Below are 20477 nucleotides of genomic sequence, written 5' to 3' on the forward strand. Positions count from 1 at the left end.
TGAAGCTAAACTAATAAGAAACAAGTATGGTACTCATTTCTGCTATCCTTCCATGCCCCTAGGTGGTACAGATACAACATCGAGAACTGGGACATGATCACGTCTCTCATCTGGATATCCTTGACGTTCAAGAAAAGAAACACAGCCATGTGCACTCCGCCAGGGAACATCAAACTGTCCTCTTAACCCCTGAGAAGACCCACTATAATGGCAGGTACATTTTACAGCACAATCAATAAAAGAGGAAAATCAGAAAACTGAATGCCAAGGACTTTGTATCATTTAATCATTTTATTTTACAAATGTCTATTAAACTCTATTTTTTTTCTCTCTGTGACAAGTGACAGCTCAGATACATCACACAGGAGCAACATACCACATGCAGTAACAAAAGAGCCAGAAACCACAAAAACCACAGCCCATGATCGGAAACGAGTAAACGTGAACCAGCTACAAACACAATGGCAACCCAGAGACGTCCTGCAGCACTTGCTACATCTTCATCATTCAGAGAAAACCCACCAGCATGAAGACGTAAGTCACCTCTGATTTATAGGACTCTCCTCTCATTTCTAAATGATCACAGCTCCTCTTAAGCCTCAGATGTTTGTTTTAAATGTACATGTTCCATCTGTGTTTTTTCTGGATAGAAAACATCATAGTCCATAGTGCTGTGCAAGTGTCTGCAGGGTTTTTCCGTGAGCTATCTGCTAAAAAAAATATCAGAGACGTCCGTTATTCGAATAGGGGAATATGTGCAGTAGTCGGCCTTGGCCATTAACCAGTTGACGGAGCTGTGCTGTGCAACTCTTCAACTGAGCACTTCCAGCAGCCGGCGGACCAGGAACAGCTGATCAGTGGGGTGCTGGTTGTTGCACCCCCACTAGTCAGATATTGATGAACTATTCTATGGATACTTAGAGATGGTTAGCACTCGACCAGAGATTTGAGTATACGGTGCTAGTGAGAAGGAAATAAAGTTCACTTTGAGCATATTCCACGTGTGCAGTGATTCTATATGGAACTCCTATTCTATGGATAGGCCATCAATGTAAAAATCCCTTTTAATGAGCACATTTGGCCACCGTTGGCACTGAAAACAGCTCATCAACAGGAGTACCGGATATTGAAACCCCAAACCACCATCCCATGTTCAGATCTAGACAGGCCATTAATGTAGAAGATTTGGACAACCCTTTTTAAGAAAAGGTTCACATCATGATATGCTCTCTGTTGAGGATCATAGGTGCTATGTTTAAATACCAGAATTGGGTATATCAGGTCTTTATATGATCCAGCATATATCTACACCTACAGTATTTTATGAGTGTTGTCATTAATTTTATTGGCGATGGTCCTCATCATGCTATTTTCTGTTCTGAACACTCTGTCCAGATTGGGGGTATACATTTGAACACCAGAAAATAGTATCCTATTGTGCTCCCGGACCAAGGCCGGCTCCAAGTTTTCATGGGTCCTGGGGCGAAAGAGTCTCAGTGGATCCCTTTAACACATAGCACAAATTTTGATGCACAGTTACAGCAGAGAAATAGAGGTATAGTACAATGCGAAAGATTTCACTTCTTATATTAGTGATTGATATCTATTGTAAATTTTACTGTATAATAGCTCAGAAACCAGATAGTATAGACCTCCATACAGTATTATGGGCATCATAGTGCTCCATACAGTATAATGAGCCCCTTATATTGCTCCATACAGTATTATGGGCACCACATAGTGCTTCATACGGAATAATGAGCCCCATACTGTATATTGCTCCATATAGAATAATGAGCCTCATATATTGCCCCATACACTATTATGGGCACCACATTGTGCTCCATACAGAATAATAAGCCCCCATATAATGCTCCAGTATATGATGGGCCCCATATAATGCTGCATGTATAATGGGCCCCATATGATGCTCCAGTGTATGATGGGCCCCATATGATGCTTCAATGTATGATGGAATGGACCCCTTATGATGCTCCAGTGTATGATGGGCCCCGTATATAATGCTCCATATATAATGGGCCCCATATATGATGTTCCAGTGTATGATGGGCCCCATATGATGCTTCAATGTATAATGGGCCCCATATATGATGCTCCAGTGTATGATGGGCCCCATATAATAATCTTATATAAAGTTGAGTGTATGTATGTGTGTATCAAGCCCTGCCCCTCATTATGATGTCATAATGGTTGCCATGGCGACGCTGATGTCATACTAGTTTGCAATGGTGAAGATGTCAGTGGTTGCTGTGGCAACAATGATGTCATAATAGGTTGTAATTGTGACGGTTATGTCATAATGGTTGCCGTGGTGACGATGATGTGATAATAGGTTGCAATGGTGATGGTTTTGTCATAATGGTTGCCATGGTGATGATGTCATAATAGGTTGCAGTGGTGACTGTTATGTCATAATGGTTGCCATGGTGACTGGTGACTGGTGACTATAATGTCATAATGGGTATATGGCACTGGACTATGGGATGGAGGATATGTATGAATAGATGTGTGCCTGATGCTATTGCATCGGGAGGGCAGTGACATCACGATGGGGGCAGCTGTGTGGCGCTGGGGGTGGCGGCCCACTCACTTTCGTGCAGTCACAACCGGCAGGAAAGACTGTGCTTTGCGGCCTGTGCTGGAGATGGTGTGCGGCGCCACCAGAGTCTCCAGCACAGGCCTCAAGCCGCGGTCTTTCCTGCCGGCTGTGACTGCACGGAGGTGGGTGGGCAGGCAGCGGCGGGATGCGGAGCGTGTAGTCAGGCAGTGGGTCCTGGCGGGGGTCTGGAGCGACATCCCTCTCATTACACCCTCTCATTATACCCCTTCATTACACCCCTCTCGCTATACCTCCTCGTTACACCCCTTTCACAGCCTCATGATCGCAGCAGTGGCCTGGATCCGAGCGGCAGCTGGGATCCCAGCGGGAGTCAGGATCGCAGCAGCGTTCGGGAACGCAGCTGCGTCCTGGATCGAGTGGCATCATTTTGGTGTTCTAAAATGGCGGTCGGCGTACTTCCGGTGCGGCGCAGTGGACTGTGGGATTCGGGGACATCCAGACGGAAGTGGATGACAGACAATTTAAGGCAATTATATGTATATGGGCATGAGACTAAGGGATGGAGGATAATCATTATAACTAACCACAGTAAGTTACTATGCCCGGGCAATGCCGGGTTCTTAAGCTAGTGCTCCATATATAATGGTTACCATATGATGGACCCCATATATTGCTCCAAACATTAAAAAAATGAAATCCTCACCTCTAATTGCTGGCCACAGCTCTGCTCTGGATACCTCAGCATCGGCGTCTTCTAGCTCTCTGCATTGACTGTTCAGGCAGAGGGCCCACAGACATGACAACATCTCGCTCTCTGACCTGAAATGTCAGTCAGGAGACGAGGACGCTGCAGCGGAGAGACTTGGAGAAGTAAGTATCGCAAGTGCCAGGGCCCTGAGCAAGTGGGTGGGGGGCCCATTCCCAGGCACAGGTGTGGCGCCCCCAGGAGTATGGTCACCACACTGGCTTTGCCTTCCTCCAGGGGAGGGTAATGCCAGGCTTGGAGGCAATGATGGGTGTCTCTCACAGTCAATCCATACATACAACACCGTTCCACTCCTGGCCAGCAGGGGGAGCTCTGACCCAGGATTCAGGGGAGGAGTGCTCTCTGTGGGCCAGGAGGAAGGGGGTTAGTTAGTCTGCGGAGGGTGAAGTGTGCAGACGTGGAATGAGAAGCTGGAGGTTGAGCTGCAGTAGGCAAGCTCCCTCAGCTTGAGAGCGTAGAGAACTGGAGTCTGGTCTCCACAGTGGTACGGATACTAACAGTCCTGCCACAGATACCAGAGGAGTAGGAGGCTGTAAATGCCCTACTCCCATCCAAGACTTGTGGCACAACAGCAAAACGGATAGAGAGCCGGGGATTCAGAGAGAGGGAGAGAGGAGTCCCAGAGAGAGAGAGGCTACAGCTGTCTGCCGTGCAAGTGGAGTTCTAGGAACATCTGACAGGAGGAACTTCAGAGTAACTGAGTACTGGAGTGCTTCACACTCCACAAGCGCTAGGAAGGAGACTGCACAGCCCATCTGTGAGAGAGTATCCCTGAGTTGCTTCCAGGCTAGTCTGCTCCAATACCATCTGTAATCAGGACCCTGGACTGCAGTTATCAAGTAAAGGTACAGAAATTGCACCCCACTGTGTCGTGTCTGCTTCCTACTCTGTCGGCACTGCTACATCCCCGTGCCAACCACCTATGCACTGCCCTGGGGTTATAGCTTCACCTGTGGGGAGCTACACCATCTAAGCTGCGACACACCATCAGCCCCAGAGGATCTGCACGCAGCGTTGGCTAGCATCTTACTTGCCAAGCACCACAGGTGGCGTCACTAACTTTCCTTATAAACTACATTACAAACATCACCGCCATTAATATTGGGCCCCAGGGCCACGGACCGGGTCATCGCTGCTGTGACAAACCCCCTGACACCGGCCCGGTGCCGAGTACCCCACAGCCCTGGGTGAAGCCAGCGAGGGCGTCCCACAGGCACTGGGCCCTTCTGCCTGCTAAAGGCCCCAGACACAAGCTTTGACTTAAAAACATATATTAAAAATTGGAATTTTGCTTGATGTCCTTTCCATTGATACCCATGATCCCTCCTCCCATCAAAGTTTTTATTCTCTTGATACATTGCAGCCATCATATTATATAGCACTGTGTACATACAAATGCTCATTTTGCCCTTCTACCCAGCTAATTCTTCTCTTATCCATTATGTTGATGACATCACATATAAAAACGGACTTGCTGAATTCTTCTAAGCTCTCTGTAGAAACAGGAATTCTCTTTTCCCTACATGAGTCCCCCTGCCAGGAACTTTTGCAGTGATGACTCATGCTGGGAAAAGAGACTTCCTATTTCTACATAGAGATTAGATTCACTAGTAGGATTTTTTATGGATTAAAACGTGCGCTGCCAGACCATCACTCCTCACAAGTTGTGTGCTTAATAATATATTTATTTCCCAACGCGTTTCGAGGTCATAAAAACCTCTTCCTCAGGAAATGACATGTCATCCCCTGAGGAAGAGGTTTTTATGACCTCGAAACGCATTGGGAAATAAATATATTAAGCACACAACTTGTGAGGAGTGATGGTCTGGCAGCGCACGTTTTAATCCATAAAAAATCCTACTAGTGAATCTGAAGATTTATGGCCACAGCGTGGTCATTTGGATGTGCAGCAAGCTGACCGTGTTTCTTTATGCCTGTTACTCTCCTATATACGGTGAGTATAACTTATTGTTTGAAATCTTGGTTTTCTCAGATAAGACCCTATTGCGCTTTTTTCCTTGCAGTTTCAATTACATAGAGATTAGAGAAGGATTCCAGCCAAGTCTGTTTTTAGTCACGTGATGTCATAGACCTAATGGAAAAGAGAATAATGAACTGGGTAGAAAGGTAAAATGAGCAATTGTAAGTACACAGTACTATATAATAGGATGACTGCAATATATTTAGAGGATACAAAGTTTGATGGAATGCTTGTTTAAGTGAAGTTCACACTTTCAGTCTGCTTGTTTAAGTGAATGGATATGTCTAGGGGCACATTCCCTTCCCAAGAAACTCATTAGTTATAAAAATCCTACTATACGTGTGCTGTGCATACATGCTGGATCATGCAAAGAATATCCATATTTCTATATCAATTCTGTAAACATATGTAACTGCTATGAAGGATTTACCATAGCTCAGCCATATAACTATGAAAATCACTGGTTGGGAAAATGTTCACATTTTACTGAAGGGGTTGTCTCAAGATGAATCTTGAAGAGCACTCCCGACCCACTACTTGACGGATCGAACCAGCAGCATGGTCATGTTGCTGGTCTTAACTGTGTTCTCTCATGGTCTGCTGTTAAAAGTAGCTTTGCCTCTACAGCATGGGAGAAGTGCAGGGGAATTAAGGGTGGTAGGATCCAGCGATCGGCTTCAGAGTAACATAGTAACATAGTAACATAGTTATTAAGGTTGAAGGGAGACTTTGAGTCCATCTAGTTCAACCCATATCCTATCCTAACTTGCCCTAACATGTTGATCCAGAGGAAGGCAAAAAAAACCCATGTGGCAACAGTAAGCTTCACATTGGGGAAAAAAATTCCTTCCCGACTCCACATACGGCAATCAGACTAGCTCCCTGGATCAACGCAATATTAAGGAGACTAGTGTATATACCCTGTAATATTATACTTTTCAAGAAAGGCATCCAGTCCCTTCTTAAATTTTTGTAGTGAATCACTCATTACAACATCATATGGCAGAGAGTTCCATAGTCTCACTGCTCTTACAGTAAAGAATCCGCGTCTGTGAGTATGCTTAAACCTTCTTTCCTCCAGACGTAGAGGATGCCCCCTTGTCCCCGTCACAGGTCTAAGAGTAAAAAGATCATTAGAAAGGTCTTTGTATTGTCCCCACATATATTTATACATTGTAATAAGATCACCCCTAAGCCTTCGATTCTCCAAACTAAATAACCCCAAGTGTAATAACCTGTCTTGGTATTGCAGACCCCCTAGTTCCCTAATAACCTTGGTCGCTCTTCTCTGCACCCGCTCCAGTTCAGCTATGTCTTTCTTATACACCGGAGGCCAGAACTGTACACAGTATTCTAAGTGTGGTCGCACTAGTGACTTATATAGAGGTAAAATTATGTTCTCCTCATGAGCATCTATGCCTCTTTTAATGCATCCCATTATTTTATTTGCCTTTGCAGCAGCTACTTGACTCTGGCCACTAAATGTGAGTTTGTCGTCCACCCATACACCCAGGTCTTTTTCAGTGACTGTTTTGCCCAGTGTTTTACAATTAAGCACATAATTATACAACTTGTTCGTTCTACCCAAGTGCATGACCTTACATTTATCCCCATTAAAGCTCATTTTCCATTTATCAGCCCAAGCTTCTAGTTTACATAAATCCTCCTGTAATATAAAATTGTCCTCCTCTGTTTTAATTACCCTGCAGAGTTTAGTGTCATCTGCAAATATTGAAATTCTACTCTCTATGCCCCCTACAAGGTCATTAATAAATATGTTAAAAAGAAGCGGGCTCAAAACTGACCCCTGTGGTACCCCACTGCTAACCGTGACCCAGTCTGAGTGTGCTCCATTAATAACCACCCTTTGTTTCCTATCCCTGAGCCAGCTCTTAACCCACCTACACATATTTTCCCCTATCCCCATTGTTCTCATTTTATGTATCAACCTTTTGTGTGGCACCGTATCAAAAGCTTTTGAAAAGTCCATGTACACCACGTCCACTGCATTCCCTTGGTCCAGTCCGGAACTTACCTCTTCATAAAAGCTTATCAGATTAGTCTGACAGGAATGGTCTCTTGTAAACCCATGTTGATATTGGGTCATAAGGTTATTCTTCTCCAGATACTCCAGTATAGTATCTCTTAGAAAACCCTCCAGGATTTTACCCACAGTTGAGGTTAAACTTACTGGCCTATAATTTCCATGTTCAGTATTTGTCCCCTTTTTGAATATTGGCACCACATTTGCTATACGCCAGTCCTGTGGTACAGACCCTGTTATTATGGAATCTTTAAAGATTAAAAATAGTGGTCTATCTATGACTGTGCTTAATTCCTGCAGTACTCGTGGGTGTATCCCATCCGGGCCCGGGGATTTGTCAATTTTAGTGATTTGTAGACGCCGCCGTACTTCCTGCTGGGTTAAGCAGGTGACATTTAATGGAGAATTTATTCGGACTCCCATGACAGCACCACGAGAGAGGGGATCCGCCCTATAGGAACAGGAAACCTACAGATACAAAAGGGCGGCACCTCTCCCACGCATCAGTTGGTTTCCTGTTCCTGAGGGGACGGGATCCTACAGAAGATTTGGATCCCAGGCCGGCCAGCCGACTCCGGTAGCGAGGGGGTCTCCTACCTCGGCCTGGTTCGGATTCCTGGAGGACGCCACGGTGGCCCAGGATGGGTGTCACGGCGGTGGCGTGGACAGCAGGGAGCGGCGTCCGGAGGATGTCCGTCTCCAGGAATTTAGCCGCTGCCGGTAAGTATACCCCCCCGGGGATTCCCGGCTCCGGCGGCGCACATGGGTTGGCAGCGTTGTGCAGGGGGCTGCGACCGGGCGCTGCTCCGGAGCTCCCAGGCGTCCCGCGGGGCTTCCGGCGTTTCCGGGGTAGCGGTGACGTCAGGGGGCGGGCAGAGGAGGCGCTTCCGGGTCAGCGCGCCACTGCGCATGCGCGGCGATTCCAAGATGGCGGCGCCCATCGGAAACACCGATGGCGCGAGTTCGGGCGCCAGCTGGGGTAGGGAGCTCCGCCGTTAAGGGGGGGGAGGGGCGCGGCATGGATACTGCTGACCGGAGGAGGGGGTATTTAGGCGGGACCCGGGCAGGGTTCCTTGCCTTGGCCACATTACTACATGCAGCAGTGTGCAGCAGCAGCAGTGGTAATGGAAAGCGATCGAGAGCAGCAGCAGCAGCGGCAGAAGCAAGGGCAGCAGCGGCAAACATCACTGCCGCCCCTGGATGACCTTCGGCAGGTCAAACAGAAAAAGAAAGGGTCCCGTGACAGTAATGCGGGACGAAGTGACCAGTCCACTCGTAAGAGCTCCTCCAGGCAGACAGGAGCATCGGCTGAAAGAAATCCCCCTCGTTCTCCGGTACTTGATTGTGGCACTGGTAAGTGATCTTCGTGAAAGTTCACTCAGTGACGGGACCCCCCTTCTGTGTTTTTTCTTTTTCTAGGGAAAAAAAGCGACAAAAATAAGCATAGGGAATGCGCACTCTGTGCATGCCCATTACCGGACGCGTGCCTCAAAAGATTGTGCCCTCCCTGTATTCAGCAGACGGTGGCAGAAGAGTCGCCTGCAGTAGCGGCGAGTTTGAGAGACATTGTCAGGGTAGAAATGAGGGAAACCCTAAAGTCCTTGTCTCAGCCGCAAAGTCTAAGGGGCGAGGTCCCGGCGGAGTCTGATTCCTCGACAGAGTGGAGAAAAAGCAGAGACTCCCAGGCTTCATCTCCCTCGTCCTCCTCAGGAGAAGAGGACTCGGGGCGATTTTGTCTGCCTCTTGACCGGGTAGACAAGCTGGTCAAAGCAGTCAGAGGGACAATGGAGGTAGAGGAGCCTAAGCCCCATTTATCCATGCAGGATGTCATGTTCGGTGGGCTGGAACAGAGAAAGCGGAGAGTCTTTCCGTTAAACCAAAAGATACAGGATCTGATCCACAGAGAGTGGAAAAGACCGGACAAAAGAGGGTCGCTACCACCAGCCCTCAAAAGGAGATACCCCTTCGACGATCCGGCAGTAAGTTCTTGGGACAGAGCCCCCAAGTTAGACGCGGCCATTGCGAAGGCATCAAAAAAATCCTCGCTCCCCTTTGAGGACATGGGATCCCTTAAAGATCCCTTAGACAGGAAAGCTGATACTTTCCTGAAAAACACCTGGGAGATGGCGGCCGGGTCCTTAAGACCAGCAGTGGCTTCAACGTGCACGGCCAGGTCCATGATGGTCTGGTTGGACCAGTTGGAGTCACAACTAAAACAGGGTACATCAAGACAGACAATTCTTGGGGCCCTACCGACCATCCAAGAGGGAGCAGCCTTCCTAGCAGATGCCTCAGCGGATGCGGTGAGAATGGCCGCCAGAGCAGCAGGTCTCTCTAACGCAGCTCGCAGAGCCCTGTGGCTAAAGTGCTGGCAGGGAGACATCCAGTCCAGAGCAAAGCTCTGTGCGATTCCATGTGAGGGCGAATACTTGTTTGGAACTGTCTTAGACGAGCTGCTTGAAAAGGCGGGGGATGACAAGAAAAGGTTCCCATAGCTTTCATCAGCGTCCTACCGTCGCCCATTTAGTAGAAGGAGATTTGGCCAGGGGAGAAGGCGCAACTCTTCGCCTGTTAGAGATCGACCCAGATGGGAAGACAGAAGGAGACGAGGTACGGGCTATATGTTTACACGCTCGTCGAGAGATCAAAAGAAACCAAATCAATGACTAGCGGTTCCCGTAGGGGGTAGACTGTCATCCTTCTTCCTGGCATGGTCACAGATTACGAATAGTGACTGGGCGCGCAAGGTAATATCCACCGGGCTTAGGTTGGAATTCTCCCAGATCCCGCGGGACACCTTTAAACTGACCCCCTTAAGATCTTCTCATCTCGAACAAGCGGGTTTAGAAGCGGAAGTCTTGAGCCTATGTCAGAAAAATGTTCTGGTAGAGGTCCCAGAGGCTGAAAGAGGAAGAGGGTTTTACTCTCCCCTGTTTCTAATCCAGAAACCTGATAACACATTCAGAAAGATTATAAACCTTCGTTCCCTTAACGAGTTTTTGATTAATCATAAATTCAAAATGGAGTCCATTAATACAACAATAAAAATGTTGTTTTATGGCAGTCATAGATTTGAAAGACGCGTACTATCATGTACCTATCCATACAGACTTCCAGCAGTTCCTGAGGGTGGCAGTTTCAGTAGAGGGCACAGTACGTCATTTTCAGTATAGAGCCCTTCCCTTTGGTCTCTCAGCAGCACCCAGGGTTTTTACAAAGTTAGTGGCCGAGGTTATGGCTCACTTACGGGAGGTGGACGTCTTAATCATTCCATATTTAGACGATTTCTTGATTGTAGGAAAATCAGTGGGTCATTGTAAATCCCAGATAGAAAAAGCTAAATCCAGGTTAGAAAACCTGGGATGGATTTTAAACTACGAGAAATCCCGACTCCAGCCCTTAAAAATACAGAAATTTTTAGGGTTGATACTAAATTCAGACACTCAGCGGTGCCTGCTACCACTAGATAAAATACAGGAGCAGGTTCTTCGGGCAATGGATAATCCATCTATGACCCTCAGACAGGCCATGTCCCTGTTAGGTTCTCTAACTTCATGCATCCCAGCAGTAAGGTGGGCACAGTTCCATACCAGAACCCTTCAAAACGACGTCTTGATTAATAGCAGGGCCCTTGGAGGCTCCTTACAGGGTCGGATGTGTCTAAGCCCCTCTACTGTTGCATCACTGAGATGGTGGCTTGAGAGCGAGAACCTAGCGTCAGGGGTGCCCTGGATAACACAGATAACCCGTATTATAACCACAGACGCAAGTTCCTTCGGGTGGGGAGCCCATATGGGGGACATAGTGGTACAGGGCCAGTGGGATTCTAATTCTGAAATCTCATCCAACCAGAGAGAACTATTGGCGATAGAGCGGGCAGTCAAGAAACTCATTATCTACCTGCAGGGCCATCATGTGAGGATACACTCGGACAACCAGGTAGCGGTAGCATATGTCAACCACCAAGGTGGAACCCGCTCCAGCGCTCTGATGCAGATAACAGAACGGCTCCTCCAGATAGCAGAGAGAAATTGTCTATCTTTGACCGCGCTCCACATCAGCGGAAAGGACAATGTAAGAGCAGACTTTTTAAGCCGCAAGGCTCTAAGACAAGGAGAATGGGCTCTGAACAAAAATATTTACCGCCAGATTGTCCGCAGATGGGGCCAGCCAGAGGTAGACCTCTTTGCCACCAGAAAAAACAGAAAAGAAAGATTGTTCTGCTCTCTGAACCCCAGGGAAAATCCCCTGGCGGTGGATGCCCTACTGATAAGATAGGATTTTTCTCTGGCATACGCCTTTCCACCATTGAATCTTCTTCCTCTGGTAGTCAGGAAGATCAGAGAGGATCAGGCAAGAGTCATACTGATTGCCCCCTTTTGGCCCAGGAGGACCTGGTTCGCATGGTTGAGGACCATGTCGGTAGGCGATCCCTGGGTACTGCCGAACCTTCCGGATCTCCTCCACCAGGGGCCAGTCAGCCACCCACAAGTAGCGGGACTTCATTTGACGGCGTGGTATTTGAAAGGTCACTATTAAAAAATAGAGGGTTCTCCAAGAACTTAATTGACACCCTCCTAAGAAGCAGAAAATTAACCACCACTAATATCTATGCTAGGACCTGGAAACGCTTCCTGTCCACCTTTCGCTTTGACATCAGAGATGGAATTCCCACGAAACATATTCTGGAATTTCTCCAGAAAGGTTTCGAATTGGGTCTCTCCACAAGCACGCTAAAAGTACAAGTTTCAGCCTTAGGGGCCCTGTTTGCAGCTGATATTGCAAAAGATTATTGGGTAGCAAGGTTCATCAGAGCAGCGGCCAGATCGAGACCTATACACAAAGATAGATGCGTACCGTGGGACTTAAACTTAGTCCTTACAGCCATGACAGAAAGTCTGTTTGAACCTTTAGATTCCGCCTCACTAAAGATTATATCCCTTAAAACAGCATTCCTGGTAGCAATAACATCCGCACGTAGGGTGAGCGACATACAGGCACTCTCCAGATTGCCTCCTTACACAGAGTTCATATAGGATAGAGTGATCCTAAGGCCAGATCCAGCATACCTTCCCAAGGTAGCAACACAATTCCACAGGACACAGGAGATAGTTCTGCCTTCCTTCCTCCCTAACCCAACCAACCCTAAAGAGCAGAAACTCCAGACGTTAGATATTAGAAGATGCTTACTGACATATCTAGCAGCCACGGATCCTTGGAAGAAGGAGAACGCATTATTCCTATCCTTCCAAGGTTCCAGGAAAGGATACAGAGTATCAAAACGCACATTAGCAAGGTGGATTAGGGAGGCTATCTCTCTTGCCTACACAGCAGGTGGCGGTCCGGCTCCACAGAATCTGAGGGCACATTCCACTCGGGCCATGGCGTCATCCTGGGCGGAGAGATCTGGAGTATCAATTGATCAAATATGTAAGGCGGCCACCTGGTCATCTCCTTCCACCTTTTTTAACCACTATCGGTTAGACATGGGTGCCTCCTCAGACCTCACCTTCGGGCTAAGGGTGCTGCAGGCTGTAGTCCCTCCCTAAGGTAGTTTACATCTCTGTAATTCTCTCGTGGTGCTGTCATGGGAGTCCGAATAAAGTATTAAGTTACGTACCGGTAACGGTATTTTTCGGAAGCCCATGACAGCACCCTTAGTTCCCTCCCTTGTTCACGTATAGGGGTGCACTCCTTTAGAAGATTGTTCATAGAATCACCATATGTGGGAGAGGGTATGATATAATTCGGTTAAATAGGGTAGATAGGTTGTATATATCATATGTTGTGTACTAACCATGGTAGCCTCTCAAGCTCTGTAATCCAACTGATGCGTGGGAGAGGTGCCGCCCTTTTGTATCTGTAGGTTTCCTGTTCCTATAGGGCGGATCCCCTCTCTCGTGGTGCTGTCATGGGCTTCCGAAAAATACAGTTACCGGTACGTAACTTAATACTTTTTATCCCTGATCATGTTATCTGTCATGGGATTTTCTTGTGTAAATACTGTTGAAAAAAGTCATTTAGCATATTGGCTTTTTCCTCATCCTCATCCACCATTTCACCCAGACTATTTTTAAGGGGACCAACACTATCATTTTTTAGTTTCTTACTATTTATGTAGTTAAAGAATATTTTGGGATTATTTTTACTTTCTCTGGCAATGAGTCTCTCTGTCTCAATCTTTGCTGTCTTGATTTGCTTTTTACAGAATTTATTTAATCTTCTGTATTTATTTAATGCCTCATCACTACCTACTTGCTTTAATTCTCTAAATGCTTTATTTTTATCTCTTATTGCGCCCCTTACAGCTCTATTTAGCCATAGTGGTTTCCTCCTATTTCTCGCATGTTTATTCCCATACAGTATATATTGTGCACAGGTCCTATTCAGGATGCTAATAAACGTCTCCCATTTTCTTTGTGTATTTTTATGTCTCAGGATATCGTCCCAGTTAATTACACCAAGATCATCTCTCATCCATTGGAAATTTGCCTTCCTGAAGTTTAGTGTCCTTGTAACCCCTCTACTACACATCTTATTAAAGGATACATGAAAACTTATTAATTTGTGATCACTGTTACCAAAGTGACCCTCAACCCTTACATTTGATATGCGGTCTGGCCTGTTGGTTAATATTATGTCTAGCAGTGCCCCCCATCTTGTTGGGTCCTCAACCAGTTGTGAAAGGTAATTGTCTCTCATCGTTGTCAGAAACCTGTCACCTTTGCTGGAACTGCAGGTTTCGGTTCCCCAATGTATTTCAGGGTAGTTGAAGTCCCCCATAATAATGACTTCTCCTTTAGTCGCTGCTTCATCTATTTGCTTTATGAGGATATTCTCTGTAGCTTCCATTATTTTTGGAGATTTATACCAAACCCCTATCAGTAATTTATTATTTTTCCCCCCTCCCCTTATCTCTACCCACAGGGACTCTACATTTTCATTAGATTCATATATATTATCACGAAGGATGGGTTTTAAGGATGATTTTACATATAAACACACGCCTCGCTTATTTGTACGGTCATTTCTGAACAGGGCAATGCTGTAAAGCGTAGAACCTGCCTGCGAATTCCTTGACTATGTAAGCAGCCAGGATGGGAATGCAGGGTGGCTGGTAAGGCAATGTGCTGTACACCATGAAATTAAAAAAAAAAAATCCTTTTATTTTTGAGAACAATGATTATTTTTAATAAGGGGTAAATTGCAAAGTTACATGTTTTTACAAGCACTTTGCAACTTTATCCATTTATGAACTTGAGACAACTTTTTTAAAAATCACCTGGGTCATGCTGCCCAAACAGCAGGTGGCACAAATCAGAGCCTGCCTTTCTAGTTGTAACTAGGTATATTTTTTCTCTGAAACAGCTCAGCATTTCAAAGAAAGTATACTTTAAAGATCCAGCCAGGGACCATAGCCTTAGGCTACTTTCACACTAGCGTCGTGTGACGTACGTTGCAATGCGTCGTTTTGGAGCAAAAACGCATCCTGCAAAGTTGCCTGTAGGATGCGTTTTTTCTCCATAGACTTGCATTAGCGACGCATTGCGACGTATGGCCACACGTCGCATCCATCATGTGACGGATGCGTCGTGTTTTGGCGGCCGCAACGCACCAAAAAAGTTACATGTAACTTTTTTTGTGCGTCGTGGCCGAAACTTCGCCCCCTCCTCCCTGGACATTACAATGGGGCAGCGGAGCGACATTAGGCTAGTCAGATTTCTCGCTAAGGTCCCCAGCTGGCTTTTCAGACTAATGTCCTCTCTGAAATGCAGTGGGGTTTCATTTCAATAAGTGATTTGATGACATATCTGACTTTAATTGTGCTGCCAGACTGTGATTCATGTTGCCTGCAGTTTTGGTAGCATGAAATAGGTGGCAGGTTCTCTTTAAACTCAGTGATTTGTGTGTGTGCTTTCCATTGCTACAAATATATGCCTTGAAGAACTTTGAGCTTTAATGAATGAGTTTATGACTTTATAGACCTGTTTGTTTGAAGGCAGTGCTTCTGATGTTGTTACCCTATGAGCCTGAACACCTGATAAGCTAGTAGCATTGGTTAGTGTTGTCCTGCTGGATTAGTATGGGCATCAAGTCTCGGGTTCAGGCTATATGCACACGTCCGGAATTCCTGTGTATTTTATGCGTTTTTGCCGCGCTTTTTCCGCCGCAAAAATACATAAAATAAGCAACCCATTGAATTCAATGGCATTCCGCACATGCTGTGCTAATGCTGCGTATTTTTCCTCGGTGGAATCACATCGCGGAAAAATATGCAGCATGCTCATTCTTTTTACGGAATCGCGGAAATTCCGCACACATAGGAATGCATTGTTCCGCTTACTTTCCGCATGTGGCTATGGCCACCATGCGCAAAGTAAGCGGAAAATGTGGGGATGGTACCCAGGGTCTGGAGTAGAGGAGATTCTCCTCCAGGCTCTGGGCACCATATCCCTGTTTAAAAAAAAAAAAAAAAAAAAATCGTGATATTCTCACCTTCCGGCGTCCCCAGGCCTCAGCGATGCTCCCGGCAAGTCCCGTTCCCAGCGATGCCTTGCGACAATGCCCTTTGATGAAGTAGAGGGGACGCCAGAAGGTGAGAATATCATGGGTTTTTTTTTATTTGTTTTTAAATTATTTTTAACATTATATCTTTTTACTACTGATTCTGCATAGGCAGCCTCAATAGTAAAAAGTTGGTCACACTTGTCAAACACTATGTATTTCCCGCCGCAGGGAGTTGCGGAATTGCTGCGGGAATTCCGGACGTGTGCACATAGCCTCCAATGTAAGCATAATATTCATACTGTAGGGAAACAAGTATTTGATCCCTTGCTGATTTTGTAAGTTTGCCCACTGACAAAGACATGAACAGTCTATAATTTTAAGGGTAGGTTAATTTTAACATTGAGAGAGAGAGAATATCAAAAATAAAATCCAGAAAAATCATTGTATAAATTATATAAATGTATCTGCATTTTGCAGTAAGAAATAAGTAAAATCCAGGTCGCAGAAAGGTTCGGCCCCTAGCCTAGTGGAGTGGACAACAGGACAGCTAGTAAGCCGACAGCTGTGGCAGCTTAGAGGTCACAGCCAACTACCACAGTTATCTTCTCCGGAAAGGCAGCCAGATAGGGTCAAGGAAACGTTTTGGTCCGTTATCTGACAGGATCCACGGCAGCTGGCCTGTGACACTGACTGTAAGGTGCTAGAAGGGAAGGAAAGTAGAAATCAGCACTGTGAGACGGCCAGGGAAGGCACATAGTGACAGGGAGTTCTGGAAAAGGTGTTCTCTATCTATCTGGAAGTTGGTTGGATCCCTCACCCGGAGGATGTAGTGCCAAGCGGGCATCTGTGTGCACCAGAACTGTGAGTAAAGCTTTGGAACTGTATTCAGCTGTGTCTTCTGCCTTCTTCCTGCGTCACCCACTCAACACTGCTACAGCCCTTGCTCCACACTACATCACTACCATCCCTCAACATATATCACCTTCCCTGGGACAACAGCTCTGCCTGTGGAGAGCTGCTTCAACTCTGCTGCATCACACAGTCCCAGAGGATCTGCATTGCAGCGCTGGTCGCCTCTGACCGGATACCACAGGTGGTGTCACGAACTTTTACCACAAAATCTCTTTATCTTTCATCCCCTGTAAATATACCCCTTTTATTGGACGCCCAGGGCCACGGAGCGGGTCACCGCCGCTGTGACACTGCCCCGGTAGAAACGTACCGAGTACCCCGCTGGTCTGGCGGGCGCTCCACAGTCACCAAGAAAACCATTGGTAATACATTATGCCGTAAAGGTTTAAAATCCTGCAGTGCCCACGAGGTCCCCCTGCTCAAGAAGGCACATGTGCAGGCCCGTCTGAAGTTTGCCAATGAACTCCTGGATGATTCTGTGACTGATTGGGAGAAGGTGCTGTGGTCAGAAGAGGCAAAAACTGAGCTCTTTGGCATTAACTCAACTTGCCGTGTTTTGAGGAAGAGAAATGTTACCTATGACCTAAAAAATACTGTCCCCACTGTCAAGAATGGAGGTGGAAACATTTTGTTTTGGGTGTGTTTCTCTGCTAAGGACACAGGACTACTTCACCACATCAATGGGAGAATGGATGGAGCCATGTACTGTAAAATCCTGAGTAACAACCTCCTTCCCTCCACCAGGACATTAAAAATGGGCCGTGGCTGGGTCTTCCAGCAAGACAATTGCCAAAAACGGCAACAAAGGACTGGCTCAAAAAGAACAACAATAGGGTGATGGCATGGCCTAGCCAGTTTCCAGACCTTAATCCCACAAAAACTTTATGGAGGGAGTTGAAGCTCCGAGGTAACAAGCGGCAGCCTCAAAGTCTTAATGATTTAGAGATGATCTGTAGTGATGAGCGAGTATACTCGTTGCTCGGGTGTTCCTGAGCATGCTTGGGTGTCCCCCGAGTATTTTGGCGTGCTCAGAGATTGTTTGTTTGACTATGCAACTGCATTATTTGTGGCTGCTGGACAGCCTGAATACATGTGAGGAATGCCTGTTTGTTAGGGGATTCCCACATGTATTCAGGCTGTCCAGCAGCCGCAAATCATGCAGCTGAGGCGACGAAAACTAAATCTCCAAGTACACCAAAATACCGCTGCGCAACAAATTTCAGGGAAGTTCTTGTCCCCTGAGAAAATTTTATTGTATCTTATATAGATTTTGATATGCTGAACACGAATATGTGCTCCAAAAGTCTGTATCACGTAAGGTTTTTAAGAAACATGAGTTTATAGTCTACCGTATTGTTCGGACTATAAGATGCACCGGACCATAAGACGCACCCCAATTTTCAGTAGGAAAATAGGGAAAAAAATAATAATGTGTCAAATGGGGGTCCGTCTTACAGTCCGAATTCAGCTTACCTGGGAAGGGATTCGGCACAGGTGGAGAAGTAGTCACAGGGGTCATTCAGTGGTCCAGGCTCGTGCGGTGGCGGCTCTGTGCTGGGGCAGGTTGGTTGTCCTGGGGCAGCTGTGCTGGGGCAGGGGCAGCTGTGCTGGTGCTGGTATCAGCCTGATGAAGGGACGTAAGCAGTCCCGAAAGCTTGCTTTGTAACAACATTCACTATTATTTGTTAGCCATTAAAAGGTATCATACTCACAAGATTCTTATTTTGTTTCTCTCACTGAGAGCACTTTATATATTTTTTAAAAATCTATCAAGCACACTCAAAATTGTCCACAGGACAAAACCTTGGTAACACAGTTGTACTCGGAGGACACTCGAGCATGCTCGGGAAAACCTGAGCAACGAGTATACTCGCTCATCACTAATGATCTGCAAAGAGGAGTGGACCAAAATTCCTCCTGACATGTGTGCAAACCTCATCAACTACAAAAAGTGTCTGACTGCTGTGCTTGCCAGCAAGGGTTTTGCCACTAAGTATTAAGTCTTGTTTGCAAGAGGGATCAAATACTTATTTCTCGCTGCAAAATGCAAATACATTTATATAATTTATACAATGTGAGTTTCTGGATTTTATTTTTTACGTTCTCTCTCTCTCTCTCTCAATGTTAAAATTAACCTACCCTTAAAATTATAGACTGTTCATGTCTTTGTCAGTGGGCAAATTACAAAATCGGCAAGGGATCAAATACTTATTTCCTCCACTGTTTAAGTCAATTTAATTGTCCCAACCTGAAGTGATATTTGATTTGTGATCACATCAATGTAGTTTTTTTTTTTTTGTTTGTTTTTTGCAATATACACTGACGAGCAAAAGGGTAACAATGTTTTGAACTTTTGACTTTCAGGCTCCATATCTCACCATCCAATACTGCTTTGAACGTGAGACTCCGGTCATTTTATAGACAATCACCTTGGCTATATCTCATTCTTAAATCTGACTTGCAACTATTTAACATATGATTAGTTATGCAGATTCTTGTCATGTCACTGCACTGTTTCTGTTTTGCTCCTAAAAATCTAAATTTAAATTTTTATTATTTTGTGAATCCACCTTTTTCTTTAACACTGCCTGAATCCTTCTGGGCATGCTCTTGAACAGATTCAAGCATATATCGACCGAAATCTGGTTCCACGTCTCTTCAGTGTATGTTGGTGACGGCACTGTATAGTGTCATTTAATCACTATATGACATCAATCTGAGTGGTGCTGAATTGTACCTATAATTAGGCACTTTATGCCAACAGAAAATACCACACTGGGCATCATCCAATATAATGGCACCCACAAATATTAGATAGTTGTCGGTAAAAATGCCCGCTTGTCTAACAGATATCTTGCCATATTCCCCCAAAAGTGTGAACGTTTGACCTCCGCTGAGGATTTGTGTATTTGGCAGAAAGAGTAGAAAGTCGTCAAAGTGGCTTCTTTCCCGACAACAGAAGAATCGGGGTTTAAACTCAAACTGCCCAATCCTTTTCTTCCCGTTATCTGACTGGAAGAATCGGCAAACTTCTCCTCCCCTTTTAATATACTTAAGGTTTTGCGTTGAATGTATTTTTTTAAAATATTTTTTGCAATTTTTTTTTTTCCATATCACAATCCGTATTAAAAAAAAAAAAAAGTAGAAATCTTGCAATTTTCACATTAGCCACTGAGGAATTTTTAGATTTTAACTTCCTGTTACTTAACTTGTCAGGTCATATAACGCTAATAACCTGCAGACATGGGCTTAATCTGCAGGTTACTAGCATTAGGAAGATGCCCAGCTGCTGTTCTGAAATTGCAGCACCTGGAATAAAATGAACTTTGATAGATGGCTAGCTCTGCAATGATGAATATAGTGCCAGATAACACTTGCCACCGCTGCTCTCGGGGCTATGTGCAGTGATTGAAGCTGTGCCGGCACATATGTATCACTGAAATCTGGAGGTTTCAGGGAGAAATAAAATATATTTTCTACTGTACGCTGTGTTTTTAACACTATTAACATGTACATTAACAAGTCATGTGCAGGTTAATACTGTTATCCAAACTGACAGGCTCCGTTTAAGGGGTTTTAGGAAGATTTGCCCCCAGCAGTTCGTCCCCAGGTACATTTCTCCCCTACCATTTCGCCCCCAGTAGGATTCGCCTCCGCACATTTCGCCCCCCGGATTTTTAGCCCC

At 45.7% G+C, this 20477-nt stretch overlaps 1 protein-coding gene across 4 annotated transcripts in view; it reads left to right on the forward strand.

Moving 5' to 3' along the window:
• The window catches only part of SLC39A5 (solute carrier family 39 member 5), a 171966-nt gene that overhangs the window by 104529 nt on the left and 46960 nt on the right, over nucleotides 1-20477 (forward strand). For all 4 annotated transcript variants that reach the window (XM_073565155.1, XM_073565154.1, XM_073565153.1 and 1 more), the window contains exons 3-4: nucleotides 63-214; nucleotides 342-534. In XM_073565155.1, coding sequence (XP_073421256.1) covers nucleotides 63-214; nucleotides 342-534 — 345 coding nt within the window. The remainder of the gene's footprint in view (nucleotides 1-62; nucleotides 215-341; nucleotides 535-20477) is intronic.

Source organism: Dendrobates tinctorius, unplaced genomic scaffold (assembly GCF_039654945.1).
Source record: "Dendrobates tinctorius isolate UK_male_01 unplaced genomic scaffold, ASM3965494v1 ptg000561l, whole genome shotgun sequence".
NCBI lineage: Eukaryota > Metazoa > Chordata > Amphibia > Anura > Dendrobatidae > Dendrobates > Dendrobates tinctorius.